This window comes from Pundamilia nyererei, unplaced genomic scaffold (assembly GCF_000239375.1).
Source record: "Pundamilia nyererei isolate P.nyererei 1_Seehausen unplaced genomic scaffold, PunNye1.0 scaffold00044, whole genome shotgun sequence".
Classification (NCBI taxonomy): Eukaryota; Metazoa; Chordata; class Actinopteri; order Cichliformes; family Cichlidae; genus Pundamilia; species Pundamilia nyererei.
Genome location: NW_005187445.1, coordinates 1,371,077 through 1,396,625, shown reverse-complemented (window position 1 = coordinate 1,396,625; position 25,549 = coordinate 1,371,077). Strand labels below are relative to the sequence as shown.

At 43.4% G+C, this 25,549-nt stretch overlaps 1 protein-coding gene across 1 annotated transcript in view; it reads left to right on the top strand.

The window, feature by feature from the left end:
• Window positions 1-25,549, top strand: part of camta1a (calmodulin binding transcription activator 1a) — a 272,046-nt gene that overhangs the window by 199,647 nt on the left and 46,850 nt on the right. The window contains exon 6 of the mRNA XM_013910458.1: window positions 14,923-14,994. Within this exon, the coding sequence (XP_013765912.1) occupies window positions 14,923-14,994 (72 nt within the window). The remainder of the gene's footprint in view (window positions 1-14,922; window positions 14,995-25,549) is intronic.

Sequence of the window (25,549 nt, the reverse complement as noted above, 5' to 3'; positions counted from 1 at the left end):
GAGCGATTCAGAGGCAAAAGACAAATCTCACATTTCAGACTCCATTTCAAAGAACATGAAATTCAATATACCACTCCAATCTAGTGCACGCTGTCATTGCTTATGCCAGTAATAGCAATCAGAGATATTGTATTCACTCCTCTCAGCCTCCCAGTGTCAATTTATGTTTATGTTTGCCAGTAAATATATTAAATGTCATTTAAGCCTTTTCAAGAAGCTGATTGTTTTGCTTTTGTTTTGTTCTGTCTGGTTCTCACTGTTTGTCATCCCGCAGATCTTTGCGCAGGCTTTTATTAATCTGCAGGCTGGATGGCAACTCTCACTAGCACTCCCCAATGCCCCATTGTCATCTGGTTGTGTAAATATCCCTACTAAATTAAATTTTACCCTCTGCAATGGGAACAAATTGGAAAGACACATATACAAATCTAGGTATTGTATTTATACCCGTCAGTTGAAAATTGAGTGACATTTGAGTCGTGCATTAGTGCGGACACCCTCTACATTGTAATGACCACCCCTGTCTGTCCCTTGTTTTTTGAGCTATGTGAGGAGAATTCAGCAGTAGAGAAATGAATTCTTTGGATTAGAAGACCATGCTGACACACATACTGAAAGGCGCACAAACAGAAACAAACTGTGTGCTGCAGTAGCTAGGCGCCCACTGAGAGGCATTATGCTAGCTGACAGTACGACAGGATGGCACAGAGAGACCCTCAAACATCTCGCCCACATAATGAGACAGGGCAGGAGCACTGGGGCTCCTTCATAAAGAGGAGGGGTGTTTATGTTGGGAGGAGCTATTGGAATGTGACAGTCCTGCATGCATCCCACAGAGGACATTCTGGACCCCTCTGTCACTAAGTGTATCTGAAGGATGCCAGCTGCAGACAGAGGCTGACATACACAGATCAACTGGCTCATATCTGCCAGGCAGAATGAATTTATCACAAGACAGAGACAGACAACACAGCCCAACCATGAACATCAGATGGAAAAGGAACTTTAATTAAGTCTGTGTGTGTCTGTGGTGTGTATGTGACAGATAACAACCTCTGTTAGGCTTAAAAAAGGCTTGAGACAGAGATTCCACTTTGCACATATTTTTTTCCCCTTTTTCTCCCATATTCCCCTTTATGAACTCTGTAGCACTGCAATTCTATCCACTTTAAAAGTGCAGGCGCAGCACTTTACTCACCAAAGTCTATTACTGTAGAGCACAACTACTGCTGGAGGCCTGTTTGTAGGTACAGTATACACAGATATATAGCCATCTTCATTCTCATCAAGTATCACTTAGGGATACACCATGTTTTCAATGAGCTAATGCGGTGTAACAACGGCTTTCAAACAGTGCCGTCTTTAGAGTAACTTATACATCTAGAAGGAGACGGTCACTGCCATAAGAAACCAGATGAATCTTCATCTGTAACACTGGCTCCTGTATTCATTCAGGCTCGTAAAATCAGCAGGTGGGTAAATTTTAGTGCAAATCTCTTGATTCTAGATTCTCTGTTTTTTAGTATTCCTCTTTGTGGGTATCTTACTGATCACTGTATCTCGCCACAATGTCTGTGACTGGGCTTCCTTTTGGAAGAGCAAGGGAATGTGTGCACACAGAGATGAGGGAGACTCCAATCCAATCTCATTTAGGCAGGAGAGGGCAGAGTGCCACCAGGAACCTCCACTCAGTTACACCTGAGGGGCCTCAGCTATGGAAGGAGGATATGCAGCTTTGCATACAAATTGCTGCCGGGAGCCATTCTCCTGCCCACCTTACACAGGGGTACAGAAACGCTGGTGCCTGATTAACATGAAGGGTATCAACTCTGCTCTGCAAACATGTGTTAAAGCTTGTGATTTTCTCTTTGAGAATTGTATCCATCGCGTGGGCTCGGGTGTCTAGAAACATAGACATGGCATTCCATGACATTTTATGCGATCCATGTGTCATAAAGCTGACATAAAGGTTGACATACAGCTTACTTGACGATGGATTGGCTGTCATAAACATTGATGGCACTACATAACAAATGATCCTAAATTTTCATGGCACTGTTGTGACATTGAACAATGTCGTCTCTGCAATCGAATCCGGAGCTCATTTTCCAAGCACTGACCTAAATCTTAGTAATGTCACTTCGACCAACATGTTATGATTGAATGACTCTGTGATCGTACGCTATTTGTCATAAGAAGTCATTATACAGCGTAAATATCATAATCAAACTGTTATTTGGGAAGCCTGAGGAAATCAACATCTTTCGGTGCCTTTGGGATCCAATTCTGCAGCATAACTGTACATTATGTTTTACTTTAAGACAAAGACACAATAGTCTTTTTGTTTTTGAAAAGGAAAATCTCCTCTCTTTCAAATTGTGCAGCAACAGCCCTTTTGCTATTTTCCCTCAATAACCTTTTTGACATATGGTAATCAGTAAACACAAATCTATATTCTGTTGTGTCCCGAAACCTTTTCCAAATTGTTCTGAAATAATAGCCTTCTTTCGCTGAGAAAGATGACATTAGACATCTCAAAATAAGAAACTAAAGCAGTTTTTGTATGCCCTTCTTCTATTTGTTCATGTGCGTGTCTGTAAGCATGTGCATATGTGTATGTGTACTCACAGGACAGCCTAGAAACTTAGGGTGAGCCAAGGAGATTGGTAGATTGGTCCCATCCTCATCCGTATGCATGGCCAGGCATCCTCTAGAACTCTTTTGCTTTTAATGATAACTGGTCCCATGCATTGTTTACTAAGATGACAGGTCTATTTTCCTCTGATTTATAGCACTGTGGCATTCAAGGAGATACTGTACTTATTACTTTAAATGCAGTATGCAAAAACAAGTCAAAGAGACAGGCAGAGGGAGGAAGAAGGGAGGGTGTGGACATAAATTAAGGGTCATTGTTTCCCTTCTGCTCCAGACCGAGCAGCTGTTTGTTGAGGTCTAGACAGAGGGTTGAGAGCCGATCACCTTAGGAGGTCATTGCTGCGCTCAGCCCTGACTCACTTGGCTGCCAGGACTCTAGTGGAGGTGGTGGCATTGTCAAACTACCCTGTCAACAACATCTCTATATTTTTCATTTGTGTATTTGGGCAAGTGGCCGGGCTTCCTCTCTGGATACTTACATAATAACAGAGGAGGGAAACTCCCTCTGGTGGTTGAACAACAGCCTCCCACTCTTTACTGTGATGCAACATGGATCCATCTAGCCCTGACCCTTTCCATCCCCACCTCTGCTACCAAGCAATAGGAAGGAGAGAGTTAAAGAGAAGGAGGTGGGATGTCATTGTTTTGACGGATTTAGTTACAGTAGCACAAAGATCAATTATTCAGCAGAGGCATGCATGGTTGCAGGATTAATGGTGCATGCAGCAGATAAATCAACCATTGGTCTCGAACCTTTCAGGGAGAGGGGAAACAGTACAAGACAAACATAGAAACGTGTTTGACGTTGGCATTTTATATCCATCCTTTAGTATTAGTAACCTTGAGATTTCAGGATAGAATGGGAACGGAGAACACATCCTGCCACAAATAACCGTCCAGATTTTAGGATATAATGTCAAAAAATGTCCACATTATATCATCCTCAATGCCGATTTGGCTCAGAAGGACAGAAGTGTCTCTCCGTCCTCAGACTGTGGAAGGATATGAAAAAGGAGGGCTGTAGTTGCTGTTGAGAGATTGAAACGCTGCTATATATTACAACCTCTGGAGACCTGTCGGCACTCCAACTTACCACCACCGCCACCCCCACCACCATCCCCATGTCTGTCTCTGTCTCTCTCTCTCTCGTTTTCACTTTGACTTTGCTCAGGGTCCTTTTCCCTTTCTGTTTTACTGTTACATTTCACATCACACCCCCTTTTTGTATTCATACAATGCATCTATCCATGTTCTTGTCTGGCTGGTTGTACTTGCATTTGTATATGTGTGCACACATCTCTCTACCTGATTGAATTTGCTACATTCAGACCCCCTCCTCCATTCTTGTCTGTTTTGGCTGCCAGGTTGTACCTGTCTGGTATTTCAGGTACGTTTTAGCCCATCTGAGTGTACCTATAATTCCCTTCCTCTATTTGTCTGCCTCCTTTATCTGTCTGTCTCTTTTATCTGTCTGCTCCCTAGCTGCTGCCCCAGCCCAATACAGCCCTCATGGCCTTTCTTCTCCTACAGTTGAAATCACATACCCTGGTCAGGCTTCTATCTTCAGACACTAAGCTTCACCCAGCCAGAATGTCAAATCATTTCAGTCTCAGTCATATTTTTTTCTCAACATAATTGTTACAGTGGGACTCTCATTCTGGCCCTGCCACTATTTCAGATTTCTTCACTTTTTAGTTTTGTCCAGAGTGTTTCCAAGAGTTTGCATGAAGCCAAAGTTAACCATTGATGTCCAGATTAGAATTTCTGATAATTAAAAGCGGAGGGAATACGGATGCCTTTGGCCATATCAAAGGGCCTTCGCTCCGCAGAAAGACATTTTGCATATGAGCAATGGTGGAGGAGTGAAGGGAGGAAAAGGGGGAGGAAGTCAGGGAGCCATGCTAGAAGTGGGAGGATCAAAGGAGAGATGGTGGCAGAGTGCTGTCCCCTGCTGTGCAGCTCTGATAAAGACAGGTTAGCGCCACAGGTCTCCTCACTGAGAAGGAGCCAGGCACAAGGCCAGGGGAGATGCATGAACAAGCCAGCTTACAAACATCTCATAATAACTCAGGCAGAAGAAGCCCTCTGAATTAAAATGTCACTTTTCATTTGCTTTCCTTTCCCTCATTTTGGCTCACTGGCTGATTTTTTCCTTCGCTCTCATTCTCTTACGCACTCTCTCTTGTCTGCCTTACCTCACCCCCTTAACCAACCAGCTCCCCCACTCACCAGCCACACATAATATGGACCCCTTCCATTGCATTCCCCACTGTCTTCATCACAGGGCTGCCTTGGGGCTCGCAGGCCCTTCCATCTGCCTGCTGTGAATCTGCAGCTCTCCCTGTCTTTCTTTGCCTGTCTATCTGTCTGTTGTTGCAGTCCTCATTTCTCTGAATCTGAGCTCTCCCAACACACACACAGTCACATTTATGATCACTGGCAAAGTAAAAAAAAATTGCCTATTAGATCAATTACTCACCGATTACTATTACACAAAATAAATGGAATGTTTTGTCAGTGTTAAATGTGCCTCACAATGTCAGTATGGTTATCTTTTAGCTGATGGCTCTATAATATACTTTTGTTTTCAGTATGATGCTGTTGACCTTTATTTAAACCTGAAAGTGCCAAACTCAAGGGTATTTGCATTAGCAGAGAAACAACTTCATGTCAAGTGTTATTATTATCATTTTAAATTCAGTTTGTTGGTTTATTATTACAATTCCAGGGGATCTAACGCAGCGGATATAACATAGGAGGCAGCCTATACAGTCAGAACAAGATTGCTGCTGGTTTTATAGCACCTCAATGATCGATGTCATTACTGTCTTTGTTCTCGATCCTTTTAATCCTGCTGTTGAGTCTGGCTGTCCAAATTAGGTGTGCTGCCTTCTGCAGGGACTAAAGAGGGGTGAAGAGACTATAGTTGTAAAAGAAGCACACAGAAGCTGATGAAGGTGGTTTCTATGCTCTGAAGTAGACCACCATCTTACCCAGAGTGTAGGGAATGGAGGGGGCAGCTATCAATCTTTAATTGGGCACTGTGGGCCATAATAAAAACTTGTCAAAGTATGGTGGAACAAAATGAGGGAGAATGAAAGAGACCTACTGAGTGATATGGAAGGCCAAAAAAACAACAACAAAAAACCCTGGTGAGCCTAGTGCGCTTTAATGCAGTGCATATTGGCAGGTGTCACTCTGCCTAATTTCACGCCTCCGTAAACCAGTGTGCACACAGACGATCGCCACTTCCAAGTCCCCTCACTTCCTCCCTCTAGCTAACCCCATCTCAGTCTCTGCGCTTTAATATATAATTGGTTGCATTGGCATGTTCCTCTTTCCACGTGAGAAACAGCTGTGGCTTGGCCCTTGCAGAACCTTTTGTCTCCCTGAAAGCTGGAGGTGCATGCCTGTATGCTCCATGTCAGGCAAAATGTGCAGCTTAAGCACTAAATAGGAGTCTGGTGACAGTTAAGGAAGCACACGGGCCCGTCCGTTCCATCTGTTACACCAGCGTCGTTTGATGTCGACTGATTTGCTTGTTCTTTTGCCTCTGTCATTTGTCCAGCCTGCTGGACTTTAGGCCAGTAGAGATGATGACAAGGGGTGAGCAGTTCAGCCAGCGGTGTGTGTACATATATGTGTGTGTTTGTATGTGACACAGTGGGACTTCCAGAGTTTGACACGAGGACATCCTGTGGCATCAGAGACAGAAACGAGTTCTGATTCCCGATGCCCTCCTGCGACCCTGTGCTGCTCCACAAACCTCTCCTTCCATCCTCACCCTCTTACCCCCCAACTTTCCTTCCTTCTCGTCCTTTACCCGACCCCCGACCCGTAGTCTGTGTTTGTGTTGGGAAGATTAAGCTGCTCTGACAAAGCTGTGTTTACAAATATGCAGGCAGAGAAACAGGCCAAGCGACGCTGAATAGGAATAGAATACAAATTGCTTTTTTATCTCTCTTAGGGCCAGGGCGAGAGAAAATGTGTTTGCGATTGTTGCTCCTCCGCCTGTGAAGGATAAAGCCTCAGTACTGGGTTTGGGCTCCCTGTTAGCATTCATTCTATCCTCTCCTCTCTCTGTCTCTCTCTCGGTGTCTCTCTCTGTCCTCCCACTCCCTTTCTTCCCCCCATGCTCTTTCTCCTCTTTGTCTACTCCACACACTCTGTCTCTTTCTCCCCGGCAAAAAGATTTTTTCTTGCTGTTTCCTTGGTAATCATATCTCCTCTTCTCTCCTTTCTTCTCTCCTCCCTAACTCTCTCATGCCTCCTTGATCTGTGCTCCTCTCTCCCCTACATGTGCACTAGTCCCTCTCCTCTCACCTCATTCCCTTAATAATTTTCTCCATTCCTCTCTCCCCCCTTCATGTTTTCATACACGCTGAATATTTTTCTCTGTCACTCACGCTCTCTGTCTTTCTCTCCATTCATCTATCCCCTTTTTTCTCCTTCACTCAGTAGGACTCGTGATTTACAGTCTGTCTCAGCTCTTCCTTGCTCACACCGGAGATATTAGAAATTTTGAGTGCCTATAGATCACAGCAGGGGGAGAAGGCGTGAGCCTCTGCTAATCAGCCCTAACAGAAGTGTGCAGCATTACAAATCTGGGCTCTCTCTTACAATCAGGCAGCATGTCTGGCTGGCATAACCCACAGCAGGGAATCAGAGGTCTGTGATGTCATCTTCAGCAGGTCTCCATTGTGTGTGCATTTAGGGGCAAACAGTGGGTTGGATGTTTGCTCTTATTAATGCAGAGGACACAGTCCCCTTTTCTATGCTGTGGTACTTTTATCCTTACCTCAGCTAACATAAGCGAAGGTTAATAGACGGTCACAGAGATTCAAACAATGCCATCTATGCTTAATAAGAGGCATCAGTCTCATACTGTGATTCTGCCATTAATTTGTTATTTAAATAAGGACATGTCAGCTTTTAAGGACATTGTTGAATTTGAGATCTGTTTTGCTTGTATGCTTGCTGCAGCTAAATCTTTACCTGTAATCTTCTTCAGCTTTTCCCTCAAGGTATATGTGAATATATATTCATGTTCTGGCTTAATATCTCTTTGGCCAGTCTCCAGCACATGCATTTGTGTTTGACTAAGCGCAATTGAGAGACAGGGTACGGGAAAGCCTTCTTAGACTCAGCTGTTTCCTACCCACTAAAAATGACAGCTAAAACGTGACCTCCAACCTCGTGTCTTTAAGCTGTGGCTTGATAGCCTGGCTGCTGTATGCATTACTCCAGTTTTAATGGAATGAAGTGTCTGTCATCATTGAAAGGGCCAGGCATGTAATGCAAACAGTTCCTCATTAGTCTTTTTGCTTTGTGACGTTTTTTCATTTCTATTCAACACCGGCAATCTCGAGGTCAGCTCAAAGGTTAGAGTGATAAGAAAGTGGTGTCTTGAGATAATGACCAGTTTCCATTTACCTTTTCACCTTTTACACATATACTTAGTATCCATTTGTAACCTGCCATCCCCCACGTTTGTATAATTTGCTAACCTCACGCAGACTTCTAACTAAAGCTATTTTGCTTTGTTAAGATGTTCTGGGTTCAAACAGAGATTTTGAGGACAGACCATTAGCACTTCAAAAACAAAGACATTACTTGAGGTACAGTTATAATTTAATATGTAATAGATCTCCAAAGTAAGGCCTCTTTCTGGAGAAAAGTCAGCCTAAGGGAGCAAAAAGATATGAAAAAAAAAAAACGTGGAGAGAAAAGTGGACAGAGAAAGTTTGTTACCCTTGCATATGTAGGCTTCTTCTTATATTGTGGCTACTATAGAAACACAGTTTGACTTTTGAAAATCTGACAGAAGAGCTGCAAGGTTTATAGAGCTTTCTTTTGTTGACAGCCATCAATGACTTGACTGCTGTCGTAGGCTGAGGTCAAGGCAAGACGTCAGTTGGCTCTTTGTGAAATGTAAAAAAAACAAAAAAAACTGCCCAGTATATCCACTTGTCCAGTCATTTCACCTCTTTTTGTGAAAAGGTTTTCAGCATTTCTGTTTGGCTTACTTTAAGTGAATTGGCCTTTATCCAGTGCTGCAATCAGAAAATATATAGCTACAGTAACAAAACTGATCAGGGTTTGTTTATTTGATGTGTTTATATGTATGTTCCTCCATCTGCAGCATGACCGTGTCAACTGAAATGCCACAGTAAGTGCAGACCTAAAGAGTTAAGTCATGGGCATTTACTACATCCCCCCTTTCTCTTTATATTGATATGTCAAGGCACTTACCATCTAAAAGGCAAAACCAACAACTACCTATTTAAACACAAGCATGAATGTGAGTCTTTTACTGTAGATTTTATTTACTTAGCTACCTCTGTTATAAAGAATTTCCCTTGATGATTCTATAAGAAATATTTCCTTTGGCTGCATTTTTAAGGCTGGTCTGAATGTGTTCCACTAACACAAGCTGCATTTTCTTTATAACTGTACGTAGAACGCAACTGGGAAAAACTGTATTTTGCCTCCTGTACGGGCAGTGCAGGTGTAACTTGATATACTTGTGTCTTTGTGTGTTGGAATGCGGTGGCATGCCGTAGGGCCCATGCCACCCCTCCATCCCATTAGCTGAGCCCGGCCCCTGCCTGTCTCTGCTTTAACCTTGGCCAGCAGGCTGGAGGAGAGGGAAAGTAATTCTAACCTTAAAAACCTGCTGATTAAAGCTAGTTTGGTGGAATTCGATTCCACTTAATACCTTTGGCTGTGAGCCCAGCTGGCTAGCATTAGCATCAACAGACACAGTGTCTTCAGTCAGGGAGACAGACGTGCATGGGCATGAGCGTGAGCTTCCTCTCGCATGTGCGGAAACGTATCTATAAATCCTATATCCTCTCGTCTGTCTTTTTACCTCTGTATTCTTCTTCCCGTCTCTGATCCTACTATTATTTCTCCCCCAACTCGATATGTAATTCTTGTATTCCAACTTCACTGCCAAGGTTTTTCTCCAGAAAATGTCTTTCCTCGGTTTGGTCTTGAATTTCTAGTTTTCTTCAGCCTCAGGAATGAAGCTAGACAGAGTAAAGGTATTCAGTGTTGCAAGTGGTCAGGGGTTTCTCTCTAACTGCCTCAGTCCTGTTATTGTTTTTCTCTTGAACTTGATGTATAGCTGTGTTTACACGTCCAGCGTGGCTAATTAATTCTCCTCTTCGGGGCCTGTTTATCAACTGTTTGTGTTTATTTTACAATGAGTATGCTATTTTTAGAGACAGTCATTTCCATAACATTTTTCCAGAGCATCATTTGTTTTGCTTTGTTGAGGAATTTAGGTTTGTTTTCCATTTTTCTCCTCAGCTCAGGCGCAGTCTGCCAATTCATTTTGTAGCTCGCTCAGTTTTGACTGATTTAGAAGCAGCAGCTGGTCTAGTGGAGAAGACTGGAGAGATAAATCTAAGCCTCTTTTGATTTATTATGTATAATGTCTCATCAGCCGTTGCTAAGGTCTTCAGATGCACTGAAGAATTATACCGTTACATCTTTACAAGTTGTGGCTTATTTAAAGGCGTATAAAGAAGAAAAACCTAATAAAGAAAACATAGCAGGAATAAAAAAACCACTGCCATAGTGCCAGTGCCATACCAGAGCTCTGCATTTTCCCTCTCTCATTTCTTTACAGGCATCTACTGTGTATTATGGGCATTCTGGGCATAGTGCCACCTTACCAGACACTATAGATAATTTGATTCCCACTGAACGATTGGGGGAGAGCAGAGCGGGGAGGCTGACTGTAAAGAAAGCAGGTGAAATGCAGAGCATTACGGTATCAGTCGAAAATGAGCTCATCCTCCAAACTGGAAGTGGCACTTTTCAGCCCTAAGTCATCTAATCACATCTGTATAGAGCCAGAAATCGTTGGTTGATCAATAGTCATCATGGATGCTGTCAATGGCCAGGGTAGTTTGAATTTTGCATGGTCCATGAATCTCTATTGAGTATGGATTTTGTGTTCCCTCCATGGATGGGGTTGTATAGTACTGCCTGATTGGCTGCAGTGTGAGCTCTATTTATGCTGTTGTGCCCCAGGCTGAATCACCTGCCCCAGGCATCCATATGAACAGACATATGCAAACATGCACACAAACAGAAGTACACACACACAAAATGATACATTCCCGCTAATGAAGCAGTGAGCCAGAAGTGGCTTCACTAGGTGGATATCCATGTCAACAACTGTTTAATAGTGCAAAGCAAGTCATTCAATACAGCCAGGCCTAAAAAAAATGACACAAAATCCAACAGTAGGTTATGCTCATCCGGAGCAATGATAGAGTATGTGCGAACAAATGGTGAGAAGGAAATATTAGAGGATACATGAGTCTTACATAAAAAGATAGAACAATTCTACTTGAAAGAGTTGGCCTGACGTGATAAAAGGGAGCTGGATGGAGGGAAGAAATCATAAACAACAGGGTTTTCTTTTACAAAATTGCCAGGCAAGTTATCCACGTACGTGCACATTCCTGTGTGCCACTAAGTGAATGTGTATGCATGTGCGCTCTTCACAGTGGGACTAACAATCCCACAGAAAGACAAATGTGTGGCAGCTTCTGACAGTAACACGTTTGCATCACGGCAGGAAAACAGCAAATTGCCAACATAAATAAGGTGCCACGCTCTGATTAGGACTGTCTTCACACATCATTATGGTCTAATGAGAGAGTTTCCCCTCTCTCTCAGTCTCTTTATAGCTGCATGTCTGCTTGCCGTATTGCCTTCACAGACTTTGCATTTTACTAGCTCCTCTCTTGCTGCGCTTGACACCTGTCAGACATGATGGATGAATGTAAGTGAGGTGTCGCCAGGGCAACAGGCAGGCCAGGGGCAGTGGTGGCCTCCAGAGGCAAGACAGGTAGCCAGTGGTGGCTCTGCTTTTATATCTGAAGGCTTTATTTAAGACAAACTGTCTGGCCTGATTGCCCCGTGTGAACTGCGCTCCTGCCCTACTTCAGATGACACCCCAATTGGGAGGGGTTTTAGGGGGCGAGGGGGTCGACGGGTGTTTGGGGAGGGGTTCAGTCCTATAATACCCTCTCATTGGGTCATGCCAGCATTCCATTGCCTTGGCCGCTTGCTTGAGTGACAACACCAAATGAATTTGCTGCATCAGTGTCTGACTTTGGAGGACACACGTCGCTGTAACTCTTTTTTCTTGCTGTCCGCAGTGACAGCACATGAATACATTATGGACACACTACTTGTGAATTCTTCTATAAACTGCTCTGTGTCATTCTTCCGCTGTGCCTCATATTCGCACACAACGCCACACTAATAATACATCCACATTTGCGTGGCCGTGTTTGTGAGCACGTATGCAATTATGTGTGGGGGGGGGGGGGGGGTTCGATGTTTTTGTATCAGTGTGCAAACGCTCTTCAAAATTACACATTGGGAAACTTTACTTTTTATGCGAGGACATGTGTGTATGTGTCTATAATTATGGTTTAATTGCTTGCCCTGCGATGTGCTGTCATCTGTCACAGCTCAAAGACAGCAAATAATGGTTCTGCTGCCATCACTTTGTCACCCAGACACTCAGCATGCAGAAAGCAGCAGAAACACCAGTAACTGATATGCGTCTTGAATTACTGATAAGCGCTCAAGTATGATGAGCTTTGTGTGTATGGGCGTGCTCGTGCTCTCAACATTTTCTTGGCATGCCTTTGTATCGGGGTCTGTTGTGATTTCTTCTGTAAGTATGCATAAAGCTGTGTGCATGAGTGTCAAAGCCTGTGGTGTGTGAAAATGTATGATTCTGAGTGGGTGTCGGTTTGTGCTTGAGAACTCAATGTCTAATTTTGTGAGTTTGTGTGTGTGTGCAAATGTGTGTGTTTGTAAGAGTGAATTGGTGTTTATGTTACAGTAGAGTAAGGGTTCGCAGGCTTATGGATGTGTGTGTGTGGGAAAATGTGTTTGATGCCTTGTGTATATCGGCAATGACAGGTGCAACAGTTGTGTTATGCTTTAAGCTGCTTGTTTGTCTGGCACGCTGCTTTGTGTGGTTGAGAAATGGAGTAAACAGAGGGAAAGGAAAGCAGCCTGGGGGCTAATTTATTCACTCCCCAGTCGCCCTAGTCACAGAGGCCTGTTGCACCGGCCCACCTGTCAATCCAGAGGAGCATGCCATACCGTTATACCATCCAACTGTACACTGCCACACCACACTCTCAGTGGGCCAAGCGCTTTAGGCTATAGCAGTATTAACCATGATATATTAATAAACGCTCTGTAATCAGAATGAACAAGACAGCAAGTTTTGGGTTTTTTGAGCGACATCCAGAAGTTTGCAATTTTCTGTGTGCTGTGAAAGTGCAAAGTCGTATCAGTGCTGGCACTGAAATGTAAAGTCAAGCGTTACACAGACAGAAATTTGGCATTTCTGTTTGTAAGCACCTTTCACAGAACTTTCAACACATGACTGTAGTGAAATGCATAAACAGTTTAATGCCATATAGACCAGTGTCCTTTGTTGCATCACTAATCTCTTGAAAAGGGTCCAAAGTAGAGTTTGTGACATAAATGCTCACGAAACTGCACAGGAGAAATGTGCGAGACGATAGCTGTTGTAGTCGACTGTAGTAATGTGATGTTCAGTTCACTGTGGGTGTGGGAGGAAGTGTCTGCCCATTGCCAGCGTAGAGTAATGGATGGCAGAGCTATGGGAGTGGGAGGAGGCATACATCCTTTTTCAGACAGCTGTAATGGATGAGAGTACAGCAAAAAATAAGAACAGGAGGCAGTCTGCATGCATTCACCCTCTCAAACTCTCACATGCAGAGTTCAGTAGTATTGAAATGAGTTCACAAAAGATGTGAATGGAACAATGGAACACCTGGTGAAACAGTCAAGGCTAATTTGACTCTTGTTAATTGGTCATAAGACTCCTATGGGTGAACATTCTGGATATACGCAGCCTCACACATGAGTTTGTACTTGTGTGTGATGTATTTGTGTTTTAACTGTGTAATGTGCCTTTTTTTATCCATTTGCCCAGTCTGTGTTGCTGTACAGTGCTAGCTGTAATTAACAAGGCAGTTTGATGTTGGCAAGCTACTTTCTATATATACAGGCAAACTTCTTCTGTAGGCCATGCATAGTTAACCAGGTTAAAGAAGACAAACACATAGCACACTTCAAGGTGCCTATTTATCATTAAATAATGTAGTCCTCTTTCTGCCCATTCACAGCTCCCCAGGAAACCTCCCTTTACTTACTCAACAAGTGTTGAATGATGATGCTGTACCTTCCTGTGAACATGTGCATATGTGCATGTGCACTTTGACTAACAGTGTATGTATCACCACAGCTGGTAGCTCTCCTAATTTCTCATCAAACATTTATACCAAAGAGGACTTGGATGAAGCTCAGCCCTCTCAGCCTTCTCCTCTGCCTTATTCCTCTGGGAACCAGGCTTCATGTCTAAAGTACAATCCATTTTACCCTTGCCTTTTCTAAATATTGTATCACACAAAATCACAGCCTGTGTCCTAGGTGGTGAGGGTTATGGAAGGAAGGAGTTTTGTAGACTTTTTTGTTGCTGCTGTAAACAAGCAAAAGCCCTGCCATCCCTTTAGGTCACCTGGGAGCCACGGCCATGAGTCTCCCAGAGAAGGATTGGGAAGGAGTGGGGATGGAAGGAGGTTAAGTGCTGCCTTGCTGCTGTTCCTCAGTGCGTGGTGCTTCGTTGCGTTTGCCTCTGCTGCCGGCTGGTGAAAAATGTCTCCTGGCCCCTCCGCCAGATATCAGGATGCGTTATCAGCCCCGCCTAGCTCTTTTCACTGTAACGAGCCCCCAGGCACAGTATTATCTGTTTACGATAAGGATATTAATAACACTGTGCTTTAGTTATGTGCAGGGTTGCCCCACGGGGTGATGGGGGGGTTGAAGTAAGAAGCACCTGAATCATTCTGTCAAAGGTACTTTCCAAGGAGGACAGGATATAAGTGGAAAAGAGGGAGAGGGAACCGGGGGAGAAGTCATATGGTTATGTAGGGACAGTGATGAAATGCTGGTTAACCCATCCAGTTTCTCCCATCAGCTCACTGTCTTTGTTTTCAAGAACAATAGCTTGGCCATCTGCCAGCAGGTCCTTGTGGGAGTTATCATACGGAGAGAAGAGGTCAGGGTTTCAAAGGTCACAGCTGCCATGGTTAGCTGAGAGGTCGGTCTATTTCCTGGACTTTACTGTTGTGTAATGTGCTCTTTTTGTCTCCCTTTTCTGTCTTTCTCTGCTATCTCACTTCTGTCCAGTGTCTATATGGCTGCTACGTCCACTCCTCCATCATCCCCACCTTCCACCGTAGGTGCTACTGGCTTCTCCAGGTAAGAACTCCCCTTTGCCTCTTTTACAGTTCACCACGCTTCAGTTTACTGAAGACTCTAACTGCCAATTCACAAGAACTTGAATGAGTTGCGTGATATCACTTTCTATTTAACCGGAGCATTTTCTCGTGACAGCCAGCAGGGACACATCAACCTATCCCTCCACTACCCCCTCTCGGCCTTCTCTTTTCTCTTCCCAGCTTCCATTTTCCTTATCTTTCCCAGTCATTCAGTTTTCTGATGGCATTGCCCATACACGCCGTCCAGCACGGCCGGTATCTCAGTCAGCTAAAAGCTTTGCCATCTCCCCTGTCTAACAGCTGCAGTGATGGGCAGTAAAAGCATGATGGAAGAGGTTCCCTGTACAGTATAGTGTGCTTATTGTGGGTCGTCAAGTCTGCAGGCTGAGAGTGGTTGTAAATAGTAGTCCTTTGATCACCTACCCAATACGTCTCATCATTCTCGTTTAGCATGGCAGCTATTATTGTTGGAAGGTGTCTGATACAGCCATTCACACACCAACACACACACACACACACACACTGTTTTAAGGGAGCATAAAGCATACACACAGAGGAAAGGAGGTTGTGGAGACTGTGTCTGTTTGTCTGTCTGTATCGATCAATCCATCTCTGTGTACAAGAAGAAAAAAACATCTGTGGGATAAATATACTTTGGCTAATGTGCCTCAGTTTAAATTTAAATGTGTGTACTGACTAGACTGAGAAAACATCATCACGTGCCATCGAGCCAATATCCCTTCCTCCCACAAACCTTACAACCATCCCTCCCCTCCCACATAAAATGACTGATAGTAAAACAGGAGAGCAGACCAGTGGGGGCAAAAGACAAAAGAGGAAAAACTAGGCTGAAAAATTGCTTAAATACTCTGGGAACGCTTAAAATAATTTGAGCGTTCCCACAGTAAATAAAAGCGTTCACACAAAAACTGTTTGTTTTTCTATTGCTTTATGTTGGCAGTGTGTGTGACAGATGGAAATAATTACTCTAGCAGATAAAAACATGACTCCACCTTCCTATTGGGATTTGAGCAAGCAAACCCACTTTGGTTGACTTCAGCCTAAATAATCTGGTGTTCATCGGATTACTTGCGGTGACAACCACATACTGGAAGTCTTTCATATCGCACGCAATAACCCTCTCTGTTCTCTCACGATAACAGTTTATTTTACCCTGCACTGTCCCTCACGAGACAAAATGAACATTAAGCAACTTTATTGAACTGCTCTGGCCTCTACTACCTCATCCATTGCACGGTTGTATGAGCAGCACCTCTTAAGGAAATCTTCAAGAAATCTTCAAATATTTTCTCTTACAGCTTTTTTCAAATGTTTTGCTACATTTCGTGAAACATTGATTAAAGTTCTGCACACTGAACATCAAAAACAGCTCAAAAATGCAGCAAACCACTGTAGTTATTTCACAAAAAGCTGTAACTCACCCAAGATGTTTAACTCAAAGCGTCAAGATGAAGTTATTGTGTCAATGAATAAGTCGTTGCCAGCAAAACGAGAGCTTCTTTTTTTCAATTGTGCAAAAACAGCGTGGTCAAAATGTTTAGCTATCTCATTAGAATGACTGGAATTTTTTTGCTCATCTTATAATGTCACTGACATTGAAAGCCTACTGCACCAGTCTATTATTATTCTCATGATAACTGGCTGCTTTTGTGTCAGAGTGAATACTCTTCAGATGTTGATTTCAAGAGCACAAGGTTTTACATTCTACTTTGTGAACCAAGAGAGCACTTACATTTGCATATAATGTGAAGAAAAACAGTTTTCTTTTCCCACAACAGCCACACAAGACAGACCGGTGCAGTAAACATGCAGCGCTGCTATAGATTATCGATACCCAAAAACTAATAAAAAAGTAAAATAATTATGGGAAGAGTAGACGTCCTGTCATGCCCATCTCATTCACCTCCCACCAAATGCGGTGCCTTGCAGTGGATCAGAAGAAGTGCTGTGTGTATGTGTATTTCACCTTCCTATATTGTGTTTTCTTGTCTTCGCTACACTCTCACACATCCTTATTCCTCTTCCACTTCCACGGCAGCCCCAACAGTGTTCACAAATTGTTGTAACTCTGTTGTGCTCAAGCACTATAAATACAGTATGTTTTACAATACTCATACTAATGACTTGCTCCTGTGTACTCAGCAGAATTTGACATTTAGAGTGGCTATTCTGCATGTGATGAGCTACACAATGAAATAATATTAGCATATTTAGGGGATGGCCTCATGATGGACCCCACCTCTCGCCCACACTCTGCTGGGATAGACGCCAACGGTCACTTATGAATTTATTATATTTCCATATGCATATGCGAGTAGTTACTGGCTGTTGGTATGCTTTTTTCATTTGTGTAATGGCTGAGATCCCCCTTTGGCCATTTTAGTTTAAGTGATTGGGGACAAAACCCACAGTCCTTGTTCTATGCAAAAATACTTTAATATCAAAACAACAGAATCAAATCATCCAAACCTACATTGTTTTTGGTCTTAAATCACCTTTGTGTGGTTCTACTGTTTCCCTTGTGTAGTGGAGGGATAGTAAGAGGGGATTTCATACTGAAGACTGTATAACTTTGGAAGACACCACTTGATTCGACTAATTCAGACTGCTGAATCTTCAGATTTTGTTCAGCTGAATTTCAGAATGAATATTAGCACCGAAGGAGAACTGTGGATTTCATCTTCCATCACTGACAAGGAAATGCAGTAGTAAGGAATCTCTGTGGGGCCAGTTTAGAGAGGAAGAATTTTTCAGTGATGACAACACCCTTAACTTACATATGGGTATAATGGCATTGTTTTCAGACAGGCCTAGAATGTGAACATGCTCTTTTTTTCTATCCTCTCTAGCCGAAGTCAATTTCAGAGCTAGAGGAGCATGACTCGAGGATGAAAAATAGCCACATTTCCAGGGAAAGTCAGGGGAAAGTTGCGCTTGACACAAACACAACACAAGGACACATGCAGACTTTCAGAAACATGTACACACCGAACTGAAAGTGAATAACACAGAGCTGAGGTCAAACTGGGTCACTCGCTTTTCAAAACTGCAACCTTCATTTTAAACCTCGCTTTCTGCCAGCTACAAGATAGACGCACATAATCACTCGTGAAATTTTGAGAAGTTCACTGACTCTGCCTTTCTTTCCTTTAACTGTAGAGCATCAGTTAAGAACAACTGGTTAGTGAATCCTTGGCCCCCATCTCTTACACTGCTCAGCAGTTCTTGTTACACCCACGGCTCGAGCTGCGTGTGTGCAGCTAACACATCCACTTGTTCAAAGGAAAAAGCACCTTCTGCTGCCGGATAAAAAGCATTTATTTACAAACGTGCATTTTCTTTGGCGCTAAGCATTTCTGGAACCCCAGATTTACATCTCTTTTCAGGCAGTTTATTGCAGACCATCTGGGCTGACAAGAAACCACAGTCACAGTGATACAGTGATACCAGAGGTAAAGGATTACACTTCAGGCCATATCTCTGCAGATGCAGATAGACCTTCAGCACCTCTGTCTTTTCTTGCCACTTTCATTCAGACAACTGACAGTCAGCCTGGTTACAGTCTCTTTCGTATTCTCTTTCTCTCTTTTTCCACCTTCCTCTAGTCTCTGAACTCTCTGTCCCTGACTCCCTGTGTACCATTTGCTGTGTCCATATGAGATTTGCAGGCAGTAGTCTGTCAACAGCAGAGCAGCAAGGAGACTGGAGCTCCCAGAGCGGCAACAGGGAAAGGTCACCAGTGAGTGAAAAATGTAAATATTCAGCCATCCAGCAGCCACAGTCACGGAGAGACAGGGATGAAAATAACTCCTATTACACACCACCGACAGGGAGGGAACACAGAGGACAGAGAGGGTAGAGACAGACTGTGAATGAGAGAGTGAGATGGACACAACTTTTAAAAAGTTGAGCTGAAAAAAAAACACACTGCAGGGCGAGTTGGAGAAAAAGATGCATTTAAAGATTTTAAGGAAGAAAAAAACTATAGTAATATAGAGCGAAAGAGGACAGTGTGTCAGTATTTTTGGATATGTGTGTAACAGTGCAAGAAATCCAGAAGGCGAGAAATGAGAATGACAGACGGAGTGAGGTTAGTGAAAGGTGTTTTAGGTAGGGGGTGGGGGGGGTTAACCAGTGGGTGTGTGCCTCTTTATCCACTCTTTATCCACTCTTTATTGAGTCAAAGCCTGGGTAATGAGACAGGGGACAGGAATAAAGACCTGCGAGGGGGGTCTTCTCTCATTCCATTCATTTTCATTTGTTCTTTTCACCTCTCACTCTCAATCTGCTCATTCCTGCCACACTACCTCCACCTCTCTATGGCATTAGACCACTTAAGAATGTCTGGCCCATCCCCGCAAATGGCTGAGACTGAAGGAAAGTACCACCACAGTTATCTGGGGTTGCAAACAATGAATCCAAATTGCTGCTGAGACAGATAGCTGCTCAGAGCGGACTGTGTGGGTTTTTACTCCGAAAAAAGTTCCCATTTCAGTGGATTTGTTAAAAAAAAGAAATAATATTAAAACTGGGCTCTGTGTGATACCGTGGTGTGTTTTCAACCTTGCTAACAAAAAATAGGTGCACAATTCTCCATAAATATCCTGGGAATGTCTGGCCACTCTTTAAATGCTGTTAGTTTTTCACAAAAGTGTGCATAATTAGATAATTAGATACACCTTACACAGAGTCTTTCTAGGTACAACGTGTCATGGCACACACATACACACACTCAGTAACACAAAGGATCTTGCCTGTCCTGGTGGCACTGATTGATTCTATTGCTCCGTGTCCCCTTCTCTTGTTTAGTGCTAATCGAATGTAATTCCCTGCTTGTGCCTCTCCATCAAATCAGACAGTGGAGTTTGTGCTGGCCGGCGGGGGCACAGAGGTGCGGATAATTATGATATTAATACGGAGGGGGTCTGAGGGGAAACTTCATTTGTCCCGCTGCCTGCCACGAACACAGAGAGGGGTCAATAGCCTCTCCCGCTTTTCCTACTTTAAAGAGGAGGAGAGAGGAATGAGATAATGAAATGACTAGTAAGGCAGGAGGGAATGCTGACGACCTTGTTTCTTCACAGCTATCACTTTCTCTCTCTTACCTTCCTCAGCTTAGGCCACTCTGCTCTAGTCTCTGTCTCACATGAATACATTATTAATATCATCATTCACTGCAGTTACATTTTTCTTATTACATTAGTCCTTCAGAGTATAATGACTTTGGAACCACTTGAATTAGTGTTATGTAGGAAAATGAGTTGTCACTGTTGTCCCTGTGATCATTCCAGCACTATTAGAAAGTATTTCAGGTATTTTAATTTATGTAATAATTCAAAGGTTACCTAATTGGACAGGCAGAGTGATAACTTTGTGATTAAAGAGAACTCTTAGCGATGTAGGCTCTGTGGTGCTGTCCATGGTGCTGAATCCTACCCTCTTCTTCTTTTAATCTTTTCTAACTGTTCAACACATCAGAGCCCCCCCCCCCCCCTTTTTTTTTTTTTTTTTTTTTTTTTACACTTTTTTCCCCCCTTTTTGCTCTGTTGATGTATCAAAACCACCCGGTGCTTTTGAACTCCCAAGGTATTCACTTCCTATAACAAGCTCGCCAATCTCTTCAGATCGATACATCTGGGCCAGTTCTGTCAGCACATCATGTTCACGGGCCAACACCTACTCATCAGGCCTCATGCCTCATACTCAGCAGCAGTGAAGACAGAGGCCTTTTTCCAACCTAGTTAACTGAATGGGAAATGTTGAGCAGCTCCTTTGCTGTGCTGATCCGTCGGTTGGTGTGTAAGCAGGATACAGTAGCTCCAGAGTGGACATGCCTGCAGGGTAAAGGCAGACAGATGGATTCTTTATATCTACCAGAGTCTTCTATTCATTCGGATCAGTTTAGTTGCCTCTGCGTTGAGCACTGGGAGACAGGTGCCGGATTCGTAGTGGCTCAGGTGATGTGTGATGATGGAGCAGAGCTGTCAGGTCCAGATTCACATCAGATACGTCCAGACTACGCAAAGCTACATAATGAATATTTCACTGAGATAAATCATGGATGAGCCTGGGCATCGTTCTGTTGATTTCACTCAGAGGGTAGAGAGTCAGAAAAACCTGGTGAGGCTTTGACTGGCTGTCTACAACCTCAGGGCAAATGGAGGCAGTAAAAATATAATTGCCTTTAGCTATGCAGTCTGTTGTTTGTATCAAATGGAAATGCACCTCTACAGAGTATTAGCTCAGATTTATAGCATATGAATTTGACTGCAACACCTGACATTACTGTTCAATTCCAAACCTCAACGCCGGACTGGCAGGAGAACAGGTGGCAGAATGTGCTATGGGAGCGCACATCAGTGTCTGCACATGCTTGTCTTTCTAGGTATGTGTGTGTGTGTGTGTGTCTCTGTGCAACAGACTTTGCTACTCTGTTACTGCACTATGGTGGGAAACCATGGTGCTCTCGGCAGGATGCTGCTGCTGGCAGGCCCCTACTCTCGCAGCCATGAGGAGAACAGCTGCTTCACGAGCATGTCAGGGTGTGAGCCATGTCCCTGTGGCTCCCCTCATTTTCCTCACTTCTCCTCCTCCCGATGTGCAGTCACACAGACACAGTTCTTTTGACGTTAACCTTCTCTTTTTACAATACTCATAAACATTCAAATAAGTTTCTCCCCCTGCTATCAACTCTGCTTCTTGACCTCTGAGCACATCTGCTGCTCCCTGTTTCTACTCAGTGAGAAAATAGTTCGAAGTTTGTCTCTGCCCAGAACAGTAACACTGGGGCTTCTGACCTCTAAACAAATTGAAGGTTATACTGGTGCTTAATTAATGGCCCCTACTGGAGCACAATCTCTCCATATGATGAAAGGGAGAAGTTGAGCTAAACCCTAGAGGCACCGGGCACCTCCTTTCCTCCTGGCAGACTGATCTGTTCCTCAGTGCCTGCGACCTTTTCTCTAGGCCCGTCGCCTAGCCCACCAGCACCGCCAATTATCACAAATCCCCCGCTGCATTTGTCTTGCCATTTTCACTCTGCAGCCAAAGAGGCGTGCGTGACCATAGACTCATGCAGCCTCCTAACCATTCTGAATCCACACAGAGAAACAGAGGCCCACAACAGGTATGTGGTGCTTAAATAATTCAGTTATCCTGAAAGGTTAAGGCTCCGCCAGTAAGGCGAATTGACATTCATCTTGCTCAAGAGTCATGCACCCGATTTCGGGTAAAGTACCCATCGACATGTTTACATTTCGAGACTTCAAGATTGATATTGACACCAGTATTTTACGTTATTCTGCTCTGTTCACTGTCCAGTGCGAGCTAAAACAACTACAAAGTCCTGCAACCAGAGCCGAAAGCAAATATCTGAGTCTGAGTTAGCGAGTGCAACAAACCCTGCTCCTGATTTGATAATATCTTCTGTTCCTCTGTAATGAACATTCTCTTCAGCAACCATTTGCTGCCTCTACCATATTAGATAATAAGAAATCCCTGGGAATTGTGTCACCAGGCAGTCTTATTTGTGTTTACTTTCTGCCTGTGCGTGTGAGAAAGCACAGAACATCAGTGGATTCACAATAAATCTGTGCTGGGCCTATCTCATGTCAAGCCATGCGTCTGCCTTTGTCACTTTGCAGGCTCAGGCGTGATGGCAGAAGTGTGCACGCATCTCCCAGCTTCCCAGAGAACACTGGTCACAGCTAATGACCAGAACTGTCTGATTTGTCCTGCCCTGATTACTCCTCTGAGCCCCAATTAGCCGTGGATGAGGGCTGACATCCCGACACGATCACTTGGACGTGTCATAGTGGGAAAGATGAGCCAGGGAAAGAAAGGAGAGAGGTAAGGGGGGAAGACAGGGAAAGTGAATGTTACAAACAAAGAGTAGCAAGAGAAGTCAGCGTAAAAGCTCTGGTAGGGCCAGAGTCATTCATTCTGCATTCAGTCAGATATTGATCTCAATTCCCCTTTAACCAGCTACCACTCATCAATGTACAAACCAACAGCTCTGATTGCAATTTCTATAATTGGCAATTTTCATTGTAAAAATCAGTCTCTGTGAGAGTGTTAGCTGTATCTATTCTGAGACAGGTTGATTTCTCTGTGGGTTAGGGATGAAGAGACTAAGGACTGTTTGTGGAAAGGATATAAGACAAAGTATTAGGTCAGTGTGGTCGAATCAATTTACTAGCTAAAGTGAACACTGAAGTCCTGAGAGCCTCAACCATGTTTTATAATGAATTAAAAACAATGCAATTTCTTTTTCTAATTGTCAGTAACAAACTCTGTTATGATCATTGCCATACAGTATCTGTTGCTTCCAATAAATATTCCTCTTCTTCTTTTCACTCCTGCCATCTTTCCCCGTCCCCTGTTTATTTTTGTGTCTTTATTTTTGTCTGCCACTGCGTCTCCCCAGGATTGCTGAGCTATTGCCCCTCTGCATGTTTTGAGAAAAATCTCTTTTTTGGCCTCCACTCTCTCCCTCTCAGTAGGGGGCAGTGCAGAAGTAACTACAAGGGCATATAAGCCTTCAGAGTCAAACCAGACTTCTTTTAGTCTTTTTTGATCTGAGTAGATGTCATATTGAACACACGCACACACACACCCTTCAATGGAACGGCTCTGCTCCTATCCCTGTCTGCTCTCCCATCTCAAAACACACCCACGCAAACCTGAGAAGACACAGAGAATGAGAGGAGGAGGAGGGAAGAAGAGGACGACGAAAGCAAATTGCGGAAGGGAAAGAGAGGCGCAAGAAACAAGAGGTGGGAGGGGTGGCGGTGCTTTGAGAATGGGGATTAGAGTTAGGAGATTAGAAGTAGAAGATGATATCATTTGGTAGAGATGAGCGGGAGCAAACGAGCAGTGCAAATCACCTAACGTTAACGAGCTGCCTCATAAATTACTTCAGCCAAGTGTATGCTTCAAGCTGAATCTGGAGAGGGCTGCATAGTGCAAAGGAGGCATATTGCATGTACTAGTCCCTTCCAATACATAAAGGTGTTTTTTTCCACACAACCCATAGTCAAATCTTGGCTTCCTGGTTTAAGTCAGACTGTGTATCCATTATGTGGCATCCAAACCATCATACAACTTCCATGATATTACTTTATCGTGATCTTTGTGGTTGTTTGTCCTTCATGCAGTCCACACATAACGTGTGTTGATTCTGTTCTTGTGAACGTTATATATCAGGGATGCCTTAAAGAATGCTAAAACGTTCACTAGATCTAGATCTGATAGTGGTGATCAAAACTTAGGTCAGTGTCACTGTGATTTCATATCGGTCCTATTTTTGGTAACACAAATATCAATGTCTAGATAGAGCTCAAGAATGCATGCACTAACTTTGACTTCTTCACAAAGACATCATAATTCTCTGCTTAAAACAGGAGAACATCGCAGCTTGGGATCATGAGACTATGACATCCCTTAGAAATCACAGGCTATGAAAAGGGTTTCCGTGTTTAGTGACTTGTCTTTTAGGAATAAGTCCACTTTCTTCACTTTCACTCTCTGGAAGACAACCAGGACAACTGGCCTTCTGTCCCTGCACCACAAGTTCATTATTTTGCTGATACAGAGCTTCAGGTGAATGTCCTTGCATCATTTGGTGAAGCTCTTTATCAGCCTTTTTCCCCCTATAAGCATATCCTCCACCATAGCAAGTTTTATACTGGAATCATATATGTCAGTGATACCCAAATAAAATAAATTAAACACTTTATGTTATCTAAGTTTCACATATGGGTTTGAGCAGATATTATGTAAACTGCATAATACTTGATCAGCATAGGAATGTACCACAATGTAATTTTAGTGTTCAAATTCCTTAAACCAAGTCATTTGACATGAAAATGTATATAAACCTGCATTTTTAGAGAAGGAAGACAGGCAGAGTAGGGATATAGATGGTTGACAACGACTTTTTCTGTTGTCATGTTATTGGGGGGGGTGAGGTTGTGTAGGTTAGAAGGGGAAATATACATTTCTATTTTAGCCAGGAGCAGAATGACTTTCACTGGCTCGATTCTAAATATTACATGACTTCCTGACGGCAGTGTGCTGTCTGAGGCTCTGTTTGGCCTGGTATTAACCTGTCCGGATAAATCAGCCGTTTACAAAACTCTATGCCTCTATCCAAAGTACTGTTTCTTCCCTCTTGCTTCCCTTATTTCAGTGGCCCTCTAGCTGCTTCACCTGTTTCTTATGCACCATTTCTGCCTTTAGACGGCTTGCTATGGTGCAACCCATTTTGTCTGTGTGCAGTGTGTATATGTGGAGTTACTCTGTGGTCCTCTGCCAAGGCCCCTAACGTCATATGCAACCTGGCAGGTGACAAATAGTTTTTTAATTGCTTGCACCAGGAAAATCATTAGTCTCTTCCCTTTCCTTGGTGGGACCGGGCAGGACGTGTGTGCAATAATAATAGCCTCAGTCCGGTTTCCAGTGTGCTATTTTTGGAGCGAGTATTTTAAGGGCCGTCTCTGTATATGCCTCTGAAC